The sequence below is a fragment of the Amphiura filiformis genome, chromosome 20 (assembly GCF_039555335.1).
Source record: "Amphiura filiformis chromosome 20, Afil_fr2py, whole genome shotgun sequence".
Classification (NCBI taxonomy): Eukaryota; Metazoa; Echinodermata; class Ophiuroidea; order Amphilepidida; family Amphiuridae; genus Amphiura; species Amphiura filiformis.
Window position 1 is genome coordinate 45,323,268 of NC_092647.1, and position 22,102 is coordinate 45,345,369.

Sequence of the window (22,102 nt, forward strand, 5' to 3'; positions counted from 1 at the left end):
TCGTCCCCTCTCTGTTTATGCATGGGAAACGCCATCTTTCCTATTCTGATCCAACAGCATTAATTGAGAGAATTCATGCGTAAAACGATTTTAACAATCGCTTTTCGGCATCCTGCCAAAATTATATTATCCCTAGATTTTGAATGAAGAACTTCCTTTATTTTTGCACAGTTTAAGTTATAAAACATGTTCAAAACTTGTATTGCTGCTGCATGGTCAAGACCCAATGAAGTTCTTGATAAATTGTTAATTGAAACTTGTTATGAAGTTGACTGGGCTAATGATTTTATCAGGAGTTTGTTATCAGGTTTGTCAATGTATAAACATATAATTTGGGACTTTAAAATCACTTAGTGTTTATATAATTGGGCTATTCCAGATGTATTCCACCCCCCCTCCCCATGGAAGACACTTCCGAATTGGGGCTAAATTGACAGCCGAATTCACATGTCAAGAAAACCCTTGGAAGACCCTGCCGGGATTGTGGTAATATGGCCAGCCGGAATTCAAGTAAATGTAAATGTAAATGTCTTCCATAGGGTTCCAGCTGGAATTAGAACATTTTTTCAGTTTCCAGCCAGAATTCAAGTGAATTGTAAATGTCATTCATAGGTTAATCGAGATGGTGACCATAAGTGAAGATCCTGCTGGAATTGGAGCATTTTTGACCATTTTCCAGCCGGAATATTAAGAAATATGAATGTCTTCCATAGGCACATCATGGCCTTTTCACAATCCCCACTCTTGTTTTTTTGTTAATTTTAGCAGCCGGAATTTTACCTAATCTCAATGTCTTCCATACCATCCAGCCGGAATCTGTGTTAAAAATGACTGCTGGAATTCTAGACACATCTCAATTCCAGCTGGAATTGTATTTTTTTAAATGTCTTCCATAGGGGGGGGGGTGGGGAATACATCTGGAATAGCCCATTAGAACCTTTGTGTTAACAAATTTCCCCTGTACACATACATGTACCTCCTTAATTTTACGGCCCTACCACAAAATCTCTGCACCAACTTGTCTTCAAGAAGCCCAAGTATTCTGCTCATTAATAGCCCTAAATTGTCACCATGGTAGTGGCGCTTTTGCAACTTTGGAATCTGCATCATTACAATGTAAATTATTAATTCTGAAAATTACCATGGTACTACACCCCTGCCCAATTTTGTGCCTATTTTTGTATTTTTCTCAAAAATTAGAGCGCATTGGTGACAAGTAAGATGTATATTATAGGGGCAAGGACTACAACTACTACACTGGAAATTTTATTTCAGCACAGACAGCAGTTGTGGAGTTACAGTCAAAAATGAGGGAAACCAATATTTGATCAATAAATCAATAACTACTTGCCTTGAGTTGCTGAATTTTCAGTGCAGTAGTTGTAGTCCTTGCCTCTATAATATACATATCTTACTTATTACCAATGCGCTATAATTTGTGAGAAAATGCAAAAATAGGCACAAAATTGGTCAGGGGTTACAGTAGTACCCCCTTAATGCTATTGATGTAAATTCAATTAAAAATGAATGCACAGATTTGGAGTTGTGGTCTTGCAGATCCATTCACTACTTGTACATCCTCAGTCAGTGACTGCCTTTTGAAAATGAGAAAAGAGCTTTAGAATGCTCTTCTGGCCTCTTCAAGAAGAGCTGTTTGCACCTGTGGCCATTATGACCATTAAAGCATAAAGAATTTAATGAGTCATCTAGAGGAGCTATAAATCGCTCTGCAAATGCAACGTAAGAAGAGCTGTAGAAGAGTGATTGCTCTCACTCCTCTCAAAAGGCAGTGCCTGTCAGTAATTTTGAATTCTAAATTACATTGACATAAATTCTACAAATACTTCCACTTCAATATGGCCATGTGTCCTGAACTCGCCACCCTTAGCGTTACATGGCAAATATTATGAATTTTTACACCAACCGGGTTTCTAATTAGATTATCTCGACAATCATTAACCCTAAACTAGCAAAAGTATACATTTCTGGAAAGCTGAAGGCATAAGAAATATATACATTTCAACTCATTATACAGGGTGACCTGCAAGTTATACAGGGTGGAATAAAAAAAGATTTTGATAAAAAATGGGTCACTCAATGCATTGCTTATTACCAACTTAGAGTAATTAACTGGAAGTAAACAACATTCATTTGGCTAGAGGATATGGCCATGAGAGCCAACTGACTTTGGAAGAAACCAAAATCACAGCTGTTTGGTAATCTAGGAATATACAAATGTAGGGTGTCCCAAAGTATAATATATTTTTTTACAATTCAACATATTTTGAACCTAAACATTTCCCCCTAACCCATACAGAAAAAATATGTCCATATTTAGATTTCTCGTCAAATTTCTCTTCAGAAAATCTATACTTTGACTATAATAGGATAAGTAATTAAAATTTTACAGTAACTTTTAGATTTTGAAGACATCTGCATTACTTACTACAGTGTTTAATATGACAACGGGTAGTTTTGTATGGAAAAGTTTGTATTTTCTAGACTAAACCAATCATAAATTATTAAAAACAATTAGTAGAATTGTTTAGCTGTAAGGCCATGAGTGTTTTAGATGCTAAATAGAGTCCAAATCCAATTTACAGCCTTTACAGAAGCAGATTACGCACTAAAAATACCAATCCCATAGAGTTTGTGTGTACCACATCCCCCACCACCACATCCCCACCACCGCCACCCTGCCCATTCTGAATTCTATGAAGCACAGTGTCAGTATTAAAAAAGTTCAAGTATTTCTTTTTACAGGGTTGAAAGTGCATTTTATTTAGCAATAAAATGAGACCACAAGCATGACAATATCTTCTTGCTTGACAGAGATATCATCATTTGTTTTGAGTTGACTTTGGCAAAATGTAACGTCGCCACCTTTTTTTGGTAGCGAGCTCAAGACACATGACCCTATCTGTTCCTCAACTTGCACTACAATATTTACCTTTCATTTCACAATGAATTATAATCACCAGCAGAGATAAACTTGTTTGTGTGTGTCGACTGTCGTCAGGCCTGAAGCACATCGTGATTGGTTGCTGAATTGGCAACGCTGCATATTTCATCGGATTGACAAACGTCATGTGCAACATTCCAAGTTTATCTCTTCTGGTGTTTTTTAATAGTCAGATGCTGCACTTTCTTCGTATCTAGAGCGACAAATATCAGAGCTTGGTCATTTTTATTGTTCATTCAATTCTTTGTGCACCAAGGCAGCAGTGGGAGCCATCCTTTTACCAAAAGAATGAAAACGAGACCCATTTTCAGCGGCACATCCCTGTATATCCATTTGTACTAAGAACAGTAGTCCCACACTCACTGGCACAATAAACCCAATCAGGGGTGCAATTTTGTTGAGCTTTGCATGAATCAGAATTGATTCTCACCAACTCATCTTGCAGAATCAAGAGAGTCAAGTAAATTAACATAACTGCATGATTTAAGCAGGGACTGTCTTTTGAGGAGAGCGAGAGCAATCACTCTCTCCAGCTCTCCTTAAATCTGATATAGGAGAGTGATTTTTAGTTCTCCTTAGTTGACCATTCTCTCCTTACACTCTATTGTAAATGCTCTAACAGCTCTCCTTGAAGGCTCCAGAAGAGCTATTTAATGCTCTCCTGCAAATTCCAAAAGACAGTCCCTGATTTAAGGAAAACCAATTTTGATTCTCGCTGCAAGAATCAATTCTCTTGATTCTTGCTGAATTTGCAGCCCTGCCAATCAAAATCTGTGACCCAGTGGATAACAGTTGCTTACACTGAAGGTTTAACCAAAATTTCAACAAGTTGTAAAAAAGTGATCAAGTTTGATGCACGTAATAAATAAAGCATGTCTAGATGGTACTACTGTCAGTTCGTGAGTTGTATTAATGACTGCACTAAATCGCCTTGGTTTTCACGTAAACTTCTCTCTGCCTCTGCTCTGGGGATTTCCATTTCATGAACCTGAGGTAAGTAATAAAAATAAAATATAACAATAGTCAAATAGTTGCATTTTATACATACTATAACTTTGTTTCTTACAATTATAATTGCATGTAGTGCTAGTACAAAGTAAAATATGTACTTGGAAGACACTGTTGGTTATGTGCATACAGGCTGTATCAAAATGATTGGTACCATATGGTACCCATCGGCTTCCATTGGACAAGACTGCAGTGGCTTTGGAAGATTTTCAACAGGGGGGAGGGGGCTGACAAAACCAATTTTGTTGATCACCTGGTGGGGGAGTGACCACCAAGTGGGTCCCCCCTCTCGAGAGCCCAAAAATTTTGGCAAAAAAAAGGTCAAAAGCAGATATTTTCCGATATCTTATCAGTTTTTTTTTACTTTACCTGGAATTACATGTAATTATTGGGGCGTTGAAGGATATTCAAGCCTCAGCTTTAAAATATAGGAGGGGGGCTATTAAAGCCTTGTTAGTCTCAGCCCCCCCATGGGCCAAAGCCTATGGACTGCACTTCACAATGCACAGTGTCATCGCCCCGATATCTTCATGGCAGAAATCGCCATGGTAGGTTGAATCCACCGCCACGCATAGCCATTTTATATCGACCTGTTTAATAGTTTTGTGTCACACCATGGGCCAAAGGACATCTGACAAAGGCTACTGACAATAGCCCCGATTAGCCCGGTTACTGTCCTCGCTGTGTGTTAGTCGAGCATGGTACACCATAGGTCATATGGTTTTAGACTACCTTCACGATTGGCCTATACACTGCGCTATATAATTCGGCACATATAAATCAAAATTATTGCCAGTTTTTGACTCAAGACGCAAGCTATAGTATCTCAAAGCGCAAACTAACGACTATCATATCTGTTAAAAATATATATTCAAGTGCAAGATTCCACATCTGGTTTCTTTATACTAAATCATTTATGGAGATATTCATCATTTTCAAACCCGGTATCCGTATCCAAAGATTTATCGTCTGAATATCAATCGTGCATAGCACATCCACGCAGTATCGATCCCGTATTCATTTCAGTGTCCCTTGCTGTATAGTGTAATTATTAACCGGGCGATGTTGGTGTGCAATGCACCATCAGAATCAGATCCTAGTAATCAGCAAATATTAATTATGAAAGGTCATACAACAATATATGATAAGCTTGTGGAGGGGTTGCAATTGGTGGTTTCAAATTACAGTACGCTTTCAGCGCAAAACATGCTAATTTGGTACATTTGTATAAATTTCATTCCGTCCAATTTCTCGGAACTGTTAAGACTTATATACTGATGTGATGTGGTAGATGGGTGGATTAGCAGTCTTCAAATTCCACCAGGTTTTTGTCACAAAATAAGCTAATTTGGTACCTCATTTGCATAAATAAACTAAAGTGAAAGCCCCACTTTTGGTTCAAGTTCCTTGGGGAATTAATCAAGGTTAAAATTTATCCATGTAAATTCTATTCTGTCTGCCATCAAAGTAACAGGTGTATCGCCAGTTCTTCTGTGGAGAACCAGCCAAGCCGGGCTACCTGTTTAAATTAATTTTTTATTTATATATATTTTTGGAATTGGGATTTTGTTTCCCTCCAGCTCCAGTGAAATTGCCCTGGTTAAAATGATGCGCGTCAAGGTGTTACAGCCGACGCTTTGTGTCAAGAACCGTACAACCCAAGAACAGCAAAATTCTAGTTTCAACAGAAAAATTTGTGATCTTCAATGAAACTTATAAAAGTTTTTTGGTCTGAATGTTTGGGACAGTTTGTCAGACAAGCACACAATCTTTCTTTTCTTGTCTTTTATTTTATAAATCAATATGATTGACCCATACTTACAATTAAATCTACATCTGCTTTCTTGATGACCACCTTCGCAAGTTCACGCTCCCTGCAAAGAAGAAGAGTTTCAGGCTTATAAGATTGGGTCATTATCAGGACAAAACTAACAACTTAACGCTAATTTTGTGCTAGCCGGTCGCATTTAATTACATTGCAACCCAAAGAATAAGAATTTTAATATGATACTGATAGGATAAATTGGCAATGAAAATGATCCCCCTGGCCATACTTCCCCCACCCAAAGTGACTGACCAGTGACCATGAAGCACTAGGTTGAATACAGTGACTCTAGAAGCTTCAAACCCAGGTTGGGAGCTGTTGGGGCATTCAGGAACAGAACAGTTGCTCAAGTCTAATAAACACTTAAAGTCTGATGGGTGATCTAAGCAACAAAAAGATAATATGAAGGGGTCTTTTGGCGTCATACGTTTACAATTATGATGTCATACATTTACAATTTTGGGAGATCAAGCTTTACACCGTATTTATATCACAATAATAATTCTGACTATGCAACCATGTCAATCGCAAATATTATCTCGCCCCAAATGATCTGTGTGTTTAAGAACTCATACGCTTTAATCGATGGGAGTTACAGCTTTATATCATTATTGAAAGTCAAAGTATCAACAACAAAGTGGCCGAACTAGCCATGTCTTGATACTCACAAGCCAGACATTCTGATCAGAACGGAGTCGTGGCTTGCTGAGGGCGTAAGCAATAGTGAGATTTTCCCCATGGGATACTTTGTTGTTAGAAAAGATAGGCCAACGGGCAATAACGACAGAAGCCATGGTGGTATTTTTATCCCCATGAGAAGCGATCTCATTGCTTCGCACCGCATTAGACCTCGATGAGCAATGTGAAATTCTCTGGGTCCAACTGGAAATAGTTGGGTCCAAGTCAGTGCTTATTGGTGCCTTTTATAGGCCGCCTGATTCAGGTGGTGATATTTTGGATCATCTTCACACCTCACTGGCTAAAATTGACATGTCTAAAGGTCACACAATATGGCTGGGTGGCGATTTTAACCTGTCCCATATCGATTGGGAAGCCCATTATGTCAAAATGCCCCAAACCTGGCTTATGCCGTACTCTTATTGACATCACAAATGAGTTTGGTCTGGAACAAATTGTCCGGAAACCAAGGCGAGGCAACAACATTCTAGACTTATTTTTTACATCAAATTCTACCTTAGTCGAGAAATCAGTTGTTGTCCCGGGCATGAGTGACCACAATGGTATCCCTTTGGTAACTGTTCACACAAAACCTGTTATCAACAAAGCCAAGCCTAGAAAGGTATTTTCATACCATAAGGCTAACTGGGATTCCATTAAAAATGACCTCAGCAATGACTTCTGTGAAATTGTCCCCAGTTTAGTTATTGTTGATGAATTATGGGATGATTTCAAGTGCAGAGTCAATGCCTCCATAGATGCTAATGTGCCATCTAAGTTTGTGTCGTCTAGTAAAAACATGCCATGGGTTGATCACAAGGTTAAAAAAGCCCTTCGTCAGAAGCATAAGGCTTACAACCGAGCCAGAAAATCTGACACTCCTGATGACTGGGAGACTTTTCGGTCCCTCAGAAAGTTTGTCAACCGCTTGACTCGTAGTAAGCATCGCAAGTATATCAGAGACACTTGTGCCACGTCCACAAAGAAATTTTGGACCTTTATTAAGAGCCAAAAAAATGACTCATTTGGCATTCCCACTCTAAAAATTAATGGTCAATTAATTACTGACAACATCATGAAAGCAAATGCTCTCAACAACCAGTTTGAATCAGTATTCACACAGGAGGACAATTTACTACCCAACATTGACAAACAACATTACCACCAAATGCCAGATGTTAACATTACTGTAGAGGGGGTGGAAAAATTACTGACCGAACCTGACCCCGGTAAAGCGACAGGACCAGACGGCGTGCCGACACGCATCCTGAAGATGGGGGCTAAAGAAATCGCTCCAGCCTTGACTACCATCTTCTGGCTTTCTCTTGAATCAGGCAATCTGCCGAATGATTGGAGATGCGCAAACATATCTCCAATCTTCAAGAAAGGAGACCGCACCAAGCCTTCCAACTATAGACCAGTTTCACTCACATCTATATGCTGCAAGGTGATGGAGCATGTACTTCATTCGAATATCATGCTCCATCTAGACAAATTTGATATACTGACTGACAAACAGCATGGTTTTCGCCGCAATCGCTCGTATGCGAGTCTCAATTAATTCTTACGACCCATGACCTTACGAAGACCCTTGACAAGAAAGGACAGACCGACGTTAGATTATGGACTTCAGCAAGGCCTTTGACGTGGGGACACACAAACGGCTTATGCTGAAGCTTGACCATTACGGCATACGAGGACCGACCTACAACTGGATATCCAACTTCCTAATGCTCCGAGAGCAAAGGGTAGTTATCGGAGGTGAATGTTCGGACTGGGTCAGTGTCAAATCTGGCGTTCCGCAAGGCACTGTACTCGGTCCACTCTTATTTTTGATGTATATCAATGACCTTCCTGACGATATAACCTCCACTGTACGATTATTCGCAGACGATTGCATAATCTACAGAACCATTTCTGGCCACCGTGACGCTGACCTTCTACAGACTGACCTTGACCGACTTATAGTGTGGGAGCATATATGTGTGTACTTGGCAAATGAAATTTAATCAAGAAAAATGTTTTGTTATGAAAGTTACAAACTCACGCAACCCAAAAACACATACATACTCATTAAATAACACTACCCTGCAGGAGACGAACTCACACACATACCTCGGGGTAGAATTTGCAAATGACCTTAAATGGAATAAACACATAGACCATATGACTGCAAAAGGAAACCGATCATTGGGGTTCATTAAGAGAAATCTGCGTTCATGCACACATATCAAAGATCTGGCATACTGCTCGCTAGTTAGGCCATCACTTGAATATTGCTCAGCGGTCTGGGACCCGTACATGTATACTATACAGAACTCATACATCAGGTGGAGGCAGTTCAAAGGAGAGCGGCCCGCTTTGTAAAAAATTACTACGACAGATACAGCAGTGTCACCACCATGATCCAACAACTCCAGTGGGGAACACTAGCCAGAAGGAGAAACATCACCCGTCTAGCCATATTCCAGAAATCGATACAGGGTTACCTTTCCATACCAGTGCGAACGCTACTACGCCCGGTACAGCGCTCCACCAGGAGATCTCATTCACAATCATTCATCGAACTTCAACCATCAAAGGATTGCTTCAAATATTCATTTATTCCAAGAACCGTCATAGACTGGAACAATCTACCACAAGAAATAATCAATATCCAAGAACCCAAAGCATTTAAGAACCAGCTCAAAGATCACTTCACCACTTAAAGAAGAACAAGCGCACACCATACCCGATTCGTCTTTCCCCACTAGGGGTGTTGAGTCGTATTCAACTAGAAACTAGAACTAGAACTAGAACTTGGCACCAAAGTCAAAGCCAGGTATTTTTATTTGAAGTCAAAATTGTTAAATAATCATAAAGCCAGAAGGTTTTGACGATATGTCTATTTATCTAGATATTTGACAGAAATTGGACATGTATGGGTATATTCAGCAGTTCTGTATCAATTGAAAGATTCAGAGGGGATTTATTCGGGGCGGGAGGGGCGCTCTAGGTCAAATATGGCACACATCCATTCTGATGTAGGTTCCCCTCCCAATAGTGTGGTTATGAAGAACATTGGATTTATTTATTTATTTATTTATTTATTTCAACTTTCTTTATACAGGGTAGCCCCTTCAGTGTAAAAGCACTGCTACCGTATAAGGTATCTGATTTTTAACTATAGTCCTGGATTCCTGAGTGAAATGTATGTAACTTTTTTACCTTTCAGCTTTCTCATTCCTTTCCTTGCTTCTTCTTTCATCAAATGCTGCAATAGCCTACAGGGTCAAAAATGTCAAGAAGATTAAAGTTAGTACAAAGATACTATGTAGACCTGTGTGTTATATTCCATAAGGCTAATGAAAGTTGATTCCCAGTTTCCCATTACATAGTTTTTCATGACTGGGTAGGTGACTGTCAAATTTGTTATTCATTATTTTCAAACTTTCATTATCGGTGCAAAATTAATTACGGAATGCTATGTTTTGAGGCCCGAATAAAATAAAAAAGTATAGTAATGACCACCCTTCACTCAAATATTTTACCAACTTAGCCTTCAAAACAAGTTTTAATTAAGCACATCTTTGGAAGAAACTTTTATACCTTGAATTTGTTTAATTTTTTGCACAAACAGACTAAAACATATTTTGACAAGGACAAACACATGAGCATATAAACAAAATTTGTGACAATACTGAAAGCAGACAAGGAAATTTGACAATTTGAACGTTCCAATGAAGGTAGCTGGTAAAATAATCACAGGGTGCATGTGTAAATAATAAAACAACCAGGCAAGAAATTGACAAATAAACCATTTTATTATAAGTTTATTTTACATTGTAAGAAAAACAGAATAATTTGACTTAAAAACTTTATTTATTTTGATGTTGTCCATATGGAAATGCTTTCATAATTTTTCATACGCTGGTTCCCGCAAACTTGGCTGCCTCTCTTCATGTTCGGTCTATCGATTTTTAGTGGTAGGAGAAAATTAGTCTCCAGTAAACGCGCCATACGATATCGCCATTTTACCACATAGTTTAACCCAGCATTTGCAAAGACTATTCGAGTTTATCAATCAATTAGATAAAACAATTTCATGAAACAAAACCAAATTTTACTCACTGAATATTGATTGATGATTACTTCTTCCGGTTGGACAAATTCCGACCACAGAGGGTGCAAGTCAAATATATGATCTTCTACTGAGTGACAATTCTACACCCTCTGGGGTCGGAATTCGTCCAACCGGAAGAAGTGATCATCAATCAATATTCTGATGATGCTTTTCGTCCATGAAAAGCGAAACCTTCAAACTATAATGAGTAAAATATGGTTTTGCTTCATGAAATTGTTTTATCTATTTATCTACAAACCTGATGAATCTGTGAAGTGACTTTATCAATCAGCGTTTTAAGATACAATTACAATTTGCCAGCCAGGGTCGGCGTAAAAGTCCTTAAAATACGTTTTGGACATGAAAGATGACATTAAGACTATCCTTTTTTTCTTAAAAACTTTGACAAATGTGAAATAATGAAATATTTGATCGGCATTTCTTTCTGACCAGAGTCGGGGAACTGAAACTGGGAATCAACTTTCATTAGCCTAACTCGTCAAATCACACTGCTAGAAAATGACAGTGATGGCGCATTTAATTGCATTTCTGGTTCTGGTTAGTTACTCCAACAAAACAGGATCCCATATCAACGTCAGAGGAGGTGACCTGAAGTTAACTTGTGGTGGAGTCAGTGTCGTCAAAAAGGTGTGGAGCCTTGATATAAAGATTTTTGAATTTGGGGTGTCGAAGATGTGGTGAGGTAGATTGTTCCAGTGCTTTACGGTCCAAGGAAAAAACTGTCAGAGTAGATGCCAAGATGGTCATTCTGGTTCTTGGTTGTTGAAATGAAGAAGTTCAAGAATGGGTGCGTTTTAGTAATCGTGTAGGTTGGGTCAGGTGGGGTTCCCAATCAACATCCACTAGTCCACCATTGATTTTGTACATCATGGCAAGTCTAACGATGATACGTCTGGTCTCAAGATCAGTCCAATGTAGGGATGAAATCATATCTGACATGCTGGACTCACATGAGTAGTCGTTGAGGTACATCCTTGCAGCTGATCATTGGACCATGTCGAGCTAATATTTAGCTTTTTTGGTGCTGGTGCAATATTTGGTTGCTATACCCTACATTTATTACCATTGTAGGCTTCTATAAAATGTTATTACCATACATGATTTCTGCGTTTCTGATTAGTCGAGAGCTTGGCATAAACAATGATTATGCCCGGTGGCTCGGAAGTGCGATCACATTCTAGGCTCGTGTTTGTGTTCCTGCTCCCCGGGGGGAGCTTAGTTACAATTTCAGATTAGAAATGCTTGGTTTATCTTCTATGCGTAACAGATATATTTACCTTGCTTTGTCTTTTGTTTCAAAATGTTTGTATGGGAGGTATGATATCAATCCCTTTAAGTTTATATCAGTGAATCCCCGCCACAACGAGAATTTAAAATTTAGTCACACTTATGCTCGCACGGTTTTAAATTCACTGTTTTCAACAGATTTCCTGCTTTTTTTGATCAACTTCCTCAAGATCTCCGTAATCAACTTCTTTTCAGTTTGAACGGGTTTTTAACAAATTCCAAAGAGCACTCAAAAATCTCAGCTGGAATTGATTTTTATAGAGTGTTTCTTATGTAATATGTTTAGTTTATTTATTTACCCCACTCTAGTTCATGGGGAGAAATCCTGTCTCCTTCGGTGTGATCTCTATTTTGCTGTGTTGTTTTTGCAGAGTTTTTAGGTTTAGCCACTTTGAAAGTTAAGTGACTTTTGTTACTCTTGGCTTTCCCTGCCAGAGGCTCTGTGTCTTGTTCTCCTGTTTTTGCACACCGAGGGAGTCTTGGATTCCTCATCATGGACTGGAGTCTTGCCTTTTAATAACTCCTATATGAAAATAACTCATGTTAATTGCTGGTCAATTGAAAATGTTATATACGGTACTTTTAATATTGTGCAATCATTGTATGTACATGTGTTTTACTGTATGTTCAATGTTTTTTATCTGGCAAATAAAATGAAATGAAATGGAAAAAAAAAGCATGACACGGTGTAAAGCAATGGAAGTTCTGAAGTACATGTAAACACAGCTGATCACTACAGAGTGTGATTGCATCAAAAATGTTGCTAAAATTACAATACACTTCAGCAAAAAACTGCACCGCCGGTCCGCCATCCCACTGAAAAACAATAGCAACACACTCTAGCAGCAAATGCGGCCGTAAAGTTCTACTAACTATCGACCATGCACGTGTGTAAATTCGAAGCTAGATATCTCGAGTAACGCAGATAACCTCGCAGCATGCACTGATGCAGAGATCGCCAATACATGTAGTAGAGTAGCATTGTACGCTCATGTATTAGCATGATTAGTCGCGGAGTAACAAGCGTAGCACCGACATCGCCCGGTTAATAATTACATTGTTTTGTACACTATACAGCAAGAGACACTGAAATGAATACACAGGATCGATACAAGTGGATGTGCTATGCACGATTGATATTCAGACGATAAATCTTTGGATACCGGGTTTGAAAATGATGAATATCTCTCGTAAATGATTTCGTATAAAGAAACCAGATGTGGTTCCTTGCACTTAAATATATATTTTTAACAGATATGATAGTCGTTAGCTTGGTTCTTGAGATACTAGCTTGCGTCTTGAGTCAAAAACTGACAATAATTTTGATTTATATGTGCCGAATTATACATGTATAGCGCAGTGTATAGGCCAATCGTGAAGGTAGTCTAAAACCATATGACCTATGGTGTACCATGCTCGACTAACACAGCGAGGTCAGTAACCGGCTAATCGGGCTATTGTCAGTAGCCTTAGTCAGATGTCCTTCGCCCATGATGCGACACAAAACTATTAAACAGGTCGATATAAAATGGCTATGTGTGGCAGTGGATTCAACCTACCATGGCGATTTCTGCCATGAAGATATCGGGGCGATGACACTGTGCATAGTTGAATGTTCTACGATGTACACAATTAATTGTTCTATATAAAGACAAAAAAAAAAATAAACATGTTTCACGTCCCCTCCCGCTTCCTTTTTTGAGGTTTCTTTCAATTTTATTTTAATTTTTTGAAATTCAAATATAACTTTTCAAAATATATGTCTAGGAAGTAGAGATGCTTTCTATAGCCTTGCTATTATACAAGAAACACTTTTATAAGGTTTTGTGAAAGTTAGAGGGGCCTATCTCTCAGAACAACAAATAACAAGAGGTCTCCTCCTTTTTCCAGGCATTATTGTATACGCTAAAACAGCTCTAATTATGGGTATTTACACTGGTTTTGCAATAAAAAATAAAAAGCCCCCCCTTCCTCCTTTTTTCCAAAAACCCGGACGTGAAACATGTTTTTTATTTTACTTTCCCGGGGGTACTACACCCCTGGCCAATTTTGTGCCTATTTTTGCATTTTCTCAAAAATTATAGCGCATTGGTGACAAGTAAGATATGTATATTATAGGGGCAAAGACTACAACTACTGCAATGAAAATTCAGCAACTCAAGGCAAGTAGTTATTGATTAATTGATCAAATATTGTTTTTCCCTCATTTTTGACTGTAACTCCACAACTGTTGTCTGTGCAGAAATAAAATGTCCAGTGCAGTAGTTGTAGTCATTGCCCCTATAATATACATATCTTACTTGTCATCAATGCTCTATAATTTTTGAGAAAAATGCAAAAATAGGCACAAAATTGGACAGGGGTGTAGTACCCCCTTAAAGTAGAGTCCGAAGTTTACCGTTTTCTAAAATCCATTTTCCGTGTTGTAATCCGTGTTGTAAAATTTGTAAATCCGTGTCATGAATAAAGCTTAAAATGTATGAACAATGATATTAATGTTACAATAAATTTAGAGAATAAAAGATAGGATTTTGTCTTTTGTCTATCCAATATCGTGTCATAATGGATGGGCTGGCCAATATTTTGAGTAGTGGATGCTGGCACAGCCGGCATCCACTACGATAAAAATCCCTGTTGTTTTAAATGAACTAAACCATCACGAGCATCTAAGCCGCCGAATCGCGTTCTTAGTTCTCGCATGTGTATTACGCGAACGCATTATCACGCGATCATTGAGAAGCAACAAGTGTGCTACCGTTGCGTGGCGGCGCGCGCCCTGACTAATATCACTATCAACTATTGTGAGATATTATACACCAGAAAACCAATCAAATTACGTGAATTCTTTACAAGACGCACCCATTAAATAAGAATTAGAGAATAAAAATAGATTTTGTCTTTTGCCTATCAATATCGTGTCATAATGGATGGGCTGGCCAATATTTTGAGTAGTGGATGCCGCGCAGCCGTATCCACTACGATAAAAATATTGGCCACCCCATCCATTATGACACGATATTGGATAGGCAAAAGACAAAATCCTATTCTCATTCTTATTCAGTTTTAATGTAATTTTTGCGAGAAAAACTGCCTTTTTCAGAAAAAAATAATGTTACTTTTGTGATCTTGATCTTGATCTTGATGTGGTAGCTGCACAAATCGCCCCAGTAGTGGCTGTTGACGTGCAGTTCCGCATCATGCATTACTTGGTGTTACTGGTGGCGTCCTGCAGCATAGTCTTGAAGCACTGAACTGGAGCTGCGAATCACCCATAAAATATTGATGATCCAAGGGGGTTTTCTTATGAGTCATCCTCATGATAAAACACTTCGCTTTATTAAATTTCATCTGCCACATGGCTTCCCAGTTGCAGAGGGAATTTATGTCATCTTGAAGGGTGTGACCATCATTGATAGAGTCAACTTGCCGGTATAAGATCAAATCATCCGCAAACATCCTAACTTGAGATGTGACGTTGTCCGGGAGATCGTTTATATAAGCGAGGAATAACAGAGGCCCCAAAACTGTGCCTTGAGGAACTCCCGACACAACAGGTAACAGGAGATTTAGCAGAATGTTCACTATCAATGATGACTCTCTGGGTCCTATTGGAAAGGAACGCTTGGATCCAATTCTGCATATTATTTCTAATCCCGAGGTGGTGAAGTTTAGCAAGCAGACGGGCGATGGGGCACAACATCAAATGCCTTACTAAAGTCCATGATGCACAGGTCTATTTGGCCACGGACATTTAGCACTTGAGCTAGGTCATCAACAAGACCCGATAACTGAGTCTCACACGATCTTCCTCGTCTAAAACCATGTTGCTTATCACTGATAATTGAGTACTTGTCAAAATGAGCCATTATGTTGCTAACAATGATATGCTCCAATTGTTTACTGACGATACTTGTGAGGGAACTTGGGCGATAATTTGAAGGTGATGATCTATTGCCCTTTTTGTAAATTGGTGAAACATTTGCATCACACCAGTCTTGTGGTAATGCACCAGATGATAAAGATTTTTGAAATATCTTTTGCAAAATTGGAGCAATTGAAGAAGCACATTCTTTCAGAATCTTGGCAGGAATGTTATCAGGTCCAGTTGCTTTTGAGGTTTTTCAAAAGCTTTTCTATCCCTGGGGTAGTAATAATTATATCAGGCATATCAGGAACAGTACTTTGAGTGAAGTTGGGAATGTTTTGGATGTTTTCATCCGTGAAAACAGAGCAAAATTGGGTATTCAAAGCCTCAGCTTTGTCTTTGGCACTGGAAGCTACATTGTATGCGGCCCAGATGTTCTAATGGACCAACACCAAAGACCTCCCTACGGAGAGATTTTATATATCTCCCAAAAGGTTTTGTATTGTTGCTTTCCAGGGTATCACAAACATCGCGGATGTATTTCCTTTGAAGTTTCCTCAATTCTCTGTCATTTTTGCGTCTAATGTCTTTGTATTTGTCCCACGTAGCAAAATCACCAGTTTTATGGGCTTTGTCATAAATTTTATGCTTATTACACATTTTCCTCATCCTATCATTCATCCACGGGAGTCTGACTTTTGAAGTGCTCATTTTTGATGGAATGTGGCTATCCATGGATTTTTGGACAATTCTAGTAAAATCTGACCAGATTTCATTGATGTCAGATTTATTTACATGATCATCAGTCAAGGTAGCATTGAAGGCATCTAATTCTTCACAAATCTTATCATACTCTCCCTTAGCGTATATGAAGACTTTGCGCCTGGGTTTATGCACAAGCTTAGGGCGAACCAATGCAGAAACTATAACTGTGTCATGGTCGCTTAAACCGTCAATCACTTGGACATCTTTGACAAATGAAAACATCATTTGTGAAGCACAAATCAAGAATACTTTTTCCTCTGGTTGGTTTCTGAACAATTTGGTGGAGACCATGATCCAGCGCTATATCAATCATGAGCTTACTGGGCCCAGGATATCTACCACACAGGATGAAGCTGTTGGTAATCCAGTTGACATCGGGCAAATAAAGAGGGCGCACCACCAAATCACTCCACGATTTATGTACCAGTGAAATTCGGTTAAAATAGTCCACCGCTTATTTGAGCTTGTTGCGGCTTTATTTTCAAAACGTATAGTCAAAATTTGCCCATTTTCAGCTCATTTGCTTCCGACAAGTGTCTACATGACAAAATATGAGAAAAAGTCCCAATGTTTTATTTCAGAGATGGAGTTTTAGGCGAATTTGGACAATGTCCGGTTTCAAAAATTGAGTGATTTTTTAGGGTTAAATTTGCACGTTTTTTCTTTGCGGAAAAAAAAAAAAAAAAGTAGATGGTCACCAATATATTCTGTTAAAAGAAAAATATTCTACACGTGATAAGCTTTAATTTGATACCAAACTTTTTATCCATATTACGCTTTTTGCAGTGACAAAACGCCATCCATCCAACGTGTATTTCCTGTGTAATCCAATGGCGCAATCATTGGTGGTGCGCTCTCTTATAAGCGGCTTTTAAAGTGTGTTGCTATGTACGCATTTTACAAAAAAACATAGAATAAGGGCAGAAGTCTTAATAAATCATTTTATTTCATTCGCAAATGCTTGAAATAACATTTGTGATTAGTTTTAGCAATAATGTTTTTTTATTTATCCAAAAATACAGGTCTCTGACGTTAAGAAAAGCATCAAAAATCTACTCAAATCAGAATAACGTATAAAACTTGTATTTTTGCTTAAAATGCCAAAATCAGTAGGCCTAGTTTGAAGACAGAGAACGAGAGGGGGGGGTAATTTGACTCAATTATGTAAATAGGCCTATATTTAAGGTATTAAAAATATTTGTACACACATAAAGTACTTTTCACAATTAAAAAATTAAAATTAAAGAGTATCTTTTTGCATAAAACATTCAATTTTATGTCCAACCTCTTCAAACTTCTGCATGTTGATAAACACGTTGAAATTTGGGTCTTTTGGTGATTCGAACTGATATTTAGAGCACCATTTCTTCCGAACGGAAAGTCGTAGAGGATGAAATCTTGGGAAATGACTAGAAACTGTCTCTCGTTTACTCAAAAATGTAAAAAATTGGACCTTGATAACTATTGACGCTTATAAGAGGGCGCACCACCAAATCACTCCACGATTTATGTAACAGTGAAATTCGGCTAAAATAGTCCACCTCTTATTTGAGCTTGTTGCGGCTTTATTTTCAAAACGATAGTCAAAATTTGCCCATTTTCAGCTCATTTGCTTCCGACAAGTGTCTACATGACAAAATATGAGAAAAAGTCCCAATGTTTTATTTCAGAGATGGAGTTTTACGCGAATTTGGACAATGTCCGGTTTCAAAAATTGAGTGATTTTTAGGGTTAAATTTGCACGTTTTTTCTTTGCGGCCAAATAGCAAAAAAAAGATGGTCACCAATATATTCTGTTAAAAGAAAAATATTCTACACGTGATAAGCTTTAATTTGATACCAAACTTTTTATCCATATTACGCTTTTGCAGTGACAAAACGCCATCCAAACGTATGTGATTTCCTGTGTAATCCAATGGCGCAATCATTGGTGGTGCGCTCTCTTATAAGCGGCTTTTAAAGTGTGTTGCTATATGCAAGCATTTTTACAAAAAACATAGAATAAGGGCAGAAGTCTTAATAAATCATTTTATTTCATTCGCAAATGCTTGAAATAACATTTGTGATTAGTTTTAGCAATAATGTTTTTTATTTATCCAAAAATACAGGTCTCTGACGTTAAGAAAAGCATCAAAATCTACTCAAATCAGAATAACGTTAAAACTTGTATTTTTGCTTAAAATGCCAAAATCAGTAGGCCTAGTTTGAAGACAGAGAACGAGAGGGGGGGTAATTTGACTCAATTATGTAAATAGGCCTATATTTAAGGTATTAAAAATATTTGTACACACATAAAGTACTTTTCACAATTAAAAAATTAAAATTAAAGAGTATCTTTTTTCATAAAACATTCAATTTTATGTCCAACCTCTTCAAACTTCTGCATGTTGATAAACACGTTGAAATTTGGGTCTTTTGGTGATTCGAACTGATATTTAGAGCACCATTTCTTCCGAACGGAAAGTCGTAGAGGATGAAATCTTGGGAAATGACTAGAAACTGTCTCTAGTTTACTTAAAAATGTAAAACATTGGATTTTGATAACTATTGACGTTTATAAGAGGGCGCACCACCAAATCACTCCACGATTTATGTACCAGTGAAATTCGGTTAAAATAGTCCACCGCTTATTTGAGCTTGTTGCGGCTTTATTTTCAAAACGTATAGTCAAAATTTGCCCATTTTCAGCTCATTTGCTTCCGACAAGTGTCTACATGACAAAATATGAGAAAAAGTCCCAATGTTTTATTTCAGAGATGGAGTTTTGGCGCTAATTTGGACAATGTCCGGTTTCAAAAATTGAGTGATTTTTAGGGTTAAATTTGCACGTTTTTTTTTTTTTTTTTAAATAGCAAAAAAAGTAGATGGTCACCAATATATTCTGTTAAAAGAAAAATATTCTACACGTGATAAGCTTTAATTTGATACCAAACTTTTTATCCATATTACGTTTTGCAGTGACAAAACGCCATCCAAACGTCGTATTTCCTGTGTAATCCAATGGCGCAATCATTGGTGGTGCGCTCTCTTATAAGCGGCTTTTAAAGTGTGTTGCTATGTACGCATTTTTACAAAAAACATAGAATAAGGGCAGAAGTCTTAATAAATCATTTTATTTCATTCGCAAATGCTTGAAATAACATTTGTGATTAGTTTTAGCAATAATGTTTTTTATTTATCCAAAAATACAGGTCTCTGACGTTAAGAAAAGCATCAAAATCTACTTATATGAGCGCTTTTGCTATAGATTTATACCAAATCAGAATAACGATAAAACTTGTATTTTTGCTTAAAATGCCAAAATCAGTAGGCCTAGTTTGAAGACAGAGAACGAGAGGGGGGGTAATTTGACTCAATTATGTAAATAGGCCTATATTTAAGGTATTAAAAATATTTGTACACACATAAAGTACTTATCACAATTAAAAAATTAAAATTAAAGAGTATCTTTTTGCATAAAACATTCAATTTTATGTCCAACCTCTTCAAACTTCTGCATGTTGATAAACACGTTGAAATTTGGGTCTTTTGGTGATTCGGAACTGATATTTAGAGCACCATTTCTTCCGAACGGAAAGTCGTAGAGGGATGAAATCTTGGGAAATGACTAGAAACTGTCTCTAGTTTACTTAAAAATGTAAAACATTGGATTTTGATAACTATTGACGTTTATATTCCCCTAGCAGCCAAATTGAGGCATTTTTTGGAATTTTTTGAAGTGAGTCATCAAGAAGTCTCATATCCCATAGTCATTATCAGTTGCTTGGGATCTGTAAAAGGCTCCAATGAAGACAGGAGCGACACCTTTTACATGGATACTACACCATTTCATTTCACAATTTTCTTGATCCAAATCTGATTCATCTTGTGCGATAAATCTATCATTCACAGCTATGAATACTCCGCCATGGGAGTCACTATTATGGTCTTTGCGAAAAATATGGAAGTTTGGAGGAATATTTCACCAGAATTTATATTCGGATTCAGCCACGATTTTGTCCCTACAATTATGTCAGGATCTTCTTCATTGATGAAGCAGAGAAAAGCAGGCAATTTTTTACGAACACTTTGTAAGTTCATATTTACAATCTTATGCGGACGCTCTCTGGGTTTATTTTTGTTTTTCTTGTCTTTGGGTTCAGAAGCAGTCTCTTTACAAGGGCTTGAGGCTCTACTTGGAGCACCAATACTAACGTTCTGTGGCAGGCTACAATGTATGCACTAAATCAGAGTTTAGTGATGAAGAATCATTAACATTGGACACACTTGATTCATCAGTTAAAATTTCAAATCTGTTTCTACACTCAATGTTGGATCCACAAAAGAATGAAGAGTCAAAATTTGGCATTGCGCAATCACAACAAATCCATGAGTGAGGACATCCCCGTTGTTATAAATGAACGAAACCATCACGAACATCTAAGCCGCCGAATCGCGTTCTTAGTTCTCGCACATGTATTACGCGTTACGCGAACGCATTATCGCATGATCATTGAGGAGCAACAAGCGTGCCGCCGTTGCGTTGCGACGCGCACCCTGACTATATCACTATCAACTATTGTGAGATATTATACACCCGAAAACCAATCAAATTACGTGAATTCTTTACAAGACGCACCCATTGAATAAGAATGTTCAATATATCGCGATCAATGCTCTGATTGGCATATTCTCACGATAATAGGCCGACTATTACGATGTTTGGAGGGATATAGGGGGTTCGTGCCTTGGTAATTGTAATACCTTTATTTCGGTAATATTAAACAGTATTTTTATCATAAAAATTGATATACACAACTCAAGACATGATTGTTTTTAACATTTATTTCTCTTATCTTTTTTAAACAATTTTTGTCACATCATATAAAATGTCATTTTCCGTGTTGTACCTCCGATTCCGTGAAAACGGAAACTTCGGACTCTACCTTAAAGGAGTGTTTCGTGATCCTAGCATCCTCTTTTTATGACATTTTTCAGTACATATCCACGAAAAAAGCATATTCCCAAAATTTCAGTTGATTCCGATAAATTGCGTTTATGAAGAGTTATGCATGATTATGTGTATTACACTGCTCCATAGACAATACGTTGTAATTTTTGTTCTGGTGCACCCCGGGTGCACCAGAACGAAATTCAAATTTCACGATATCTTTGCTAAACGAAATAATCTGCAAGAAATATTTTGTACATAAACATTATGTAGCCAGAGGTTTCCAGTGATATAAAAATCTCAACTTTTTTGAGAAAAGTGGGGGATGAGGCTGTGGATCACGAAGTGCCCCTTTAGTTTACCCTTACATGATTTTTTTTTTATTAAGCTTACTTACATTTGTCATATCTTCACACGCGATTTCTTTCTCTTCAGCATAGTCAGTAACTCTTTCTAAATCTGCTGCCCCACTGTCATGCTTCTTAGCTTTGGGTACAGCTGAATTTTGTTCGATTTCGTCACCTTCCATTATGATATATTTCTGTCTTCAAATTCACGTGCGATTTCTTCGTTGTACAGGTACAAGTTGCCGAATTCGGAAATGAAAGTACTCGATTGAGGTCAAGGGTCAGATGAACATTTCTAGGGACCAGCTCAGA

General features: G+C 37.8%; 1 protein-coding gene across 1 annotated transcript; it reads right to left on the reverse strand.

Moving 5' to 3' along the window:
* Positions 1–448: 448 nt before the first annotated feature.
* Positions 449–22,047, reverse strand: LOC140141820 (huntingtin-interacting protein K-like). Its single transcript, XM_072163684.1, has 4 exons — positions 21,841–22,047; positions 9,681–9,736; positions 5,793–5,844; positions 449–3,950 (listed from the first exon to the last, which is right to left on the reverse strand). The coding sequence occupies exons 1-4, from the start codon at positions 21,970–21,972 to the stop codon at positions 3,855–3,857; spliced, it is 336 nt and encodes a 111-aa protein (XP_072019785.1). The 5' UTR covers positions 21,973–22,047; the 3' UTR covers positions 449–3,854.
* Positions 22,048–22,102: the final 55 nt, after the last annotated feature.

Excerpts from the sequence above, each read along its gene's own strand:
- LOC140141820 (XM_072163684.1), bottom strand. The coding sequence starts at position 21,972 with ATGGAAGGTGACGAAATCGAACAAAATTCAGCTGTACCCAAAGCTAAG. Across the intron at positions 5,845-9,680 it reads AGGAATGAGAAAGCTGAAAG|GGAGCGTGAACTTGCGAAGG; the intron begins GTAAAAAAGTTA and ends TCTTCTTTGCAG. Across the intron at positions 3,951-5,792 it reads AAGCAGATGTAGATTTAATT|GTTCATGAAATGGAAATCCC; the intron begins GTAAGTATGGGT and ends TACTTACCTCAG.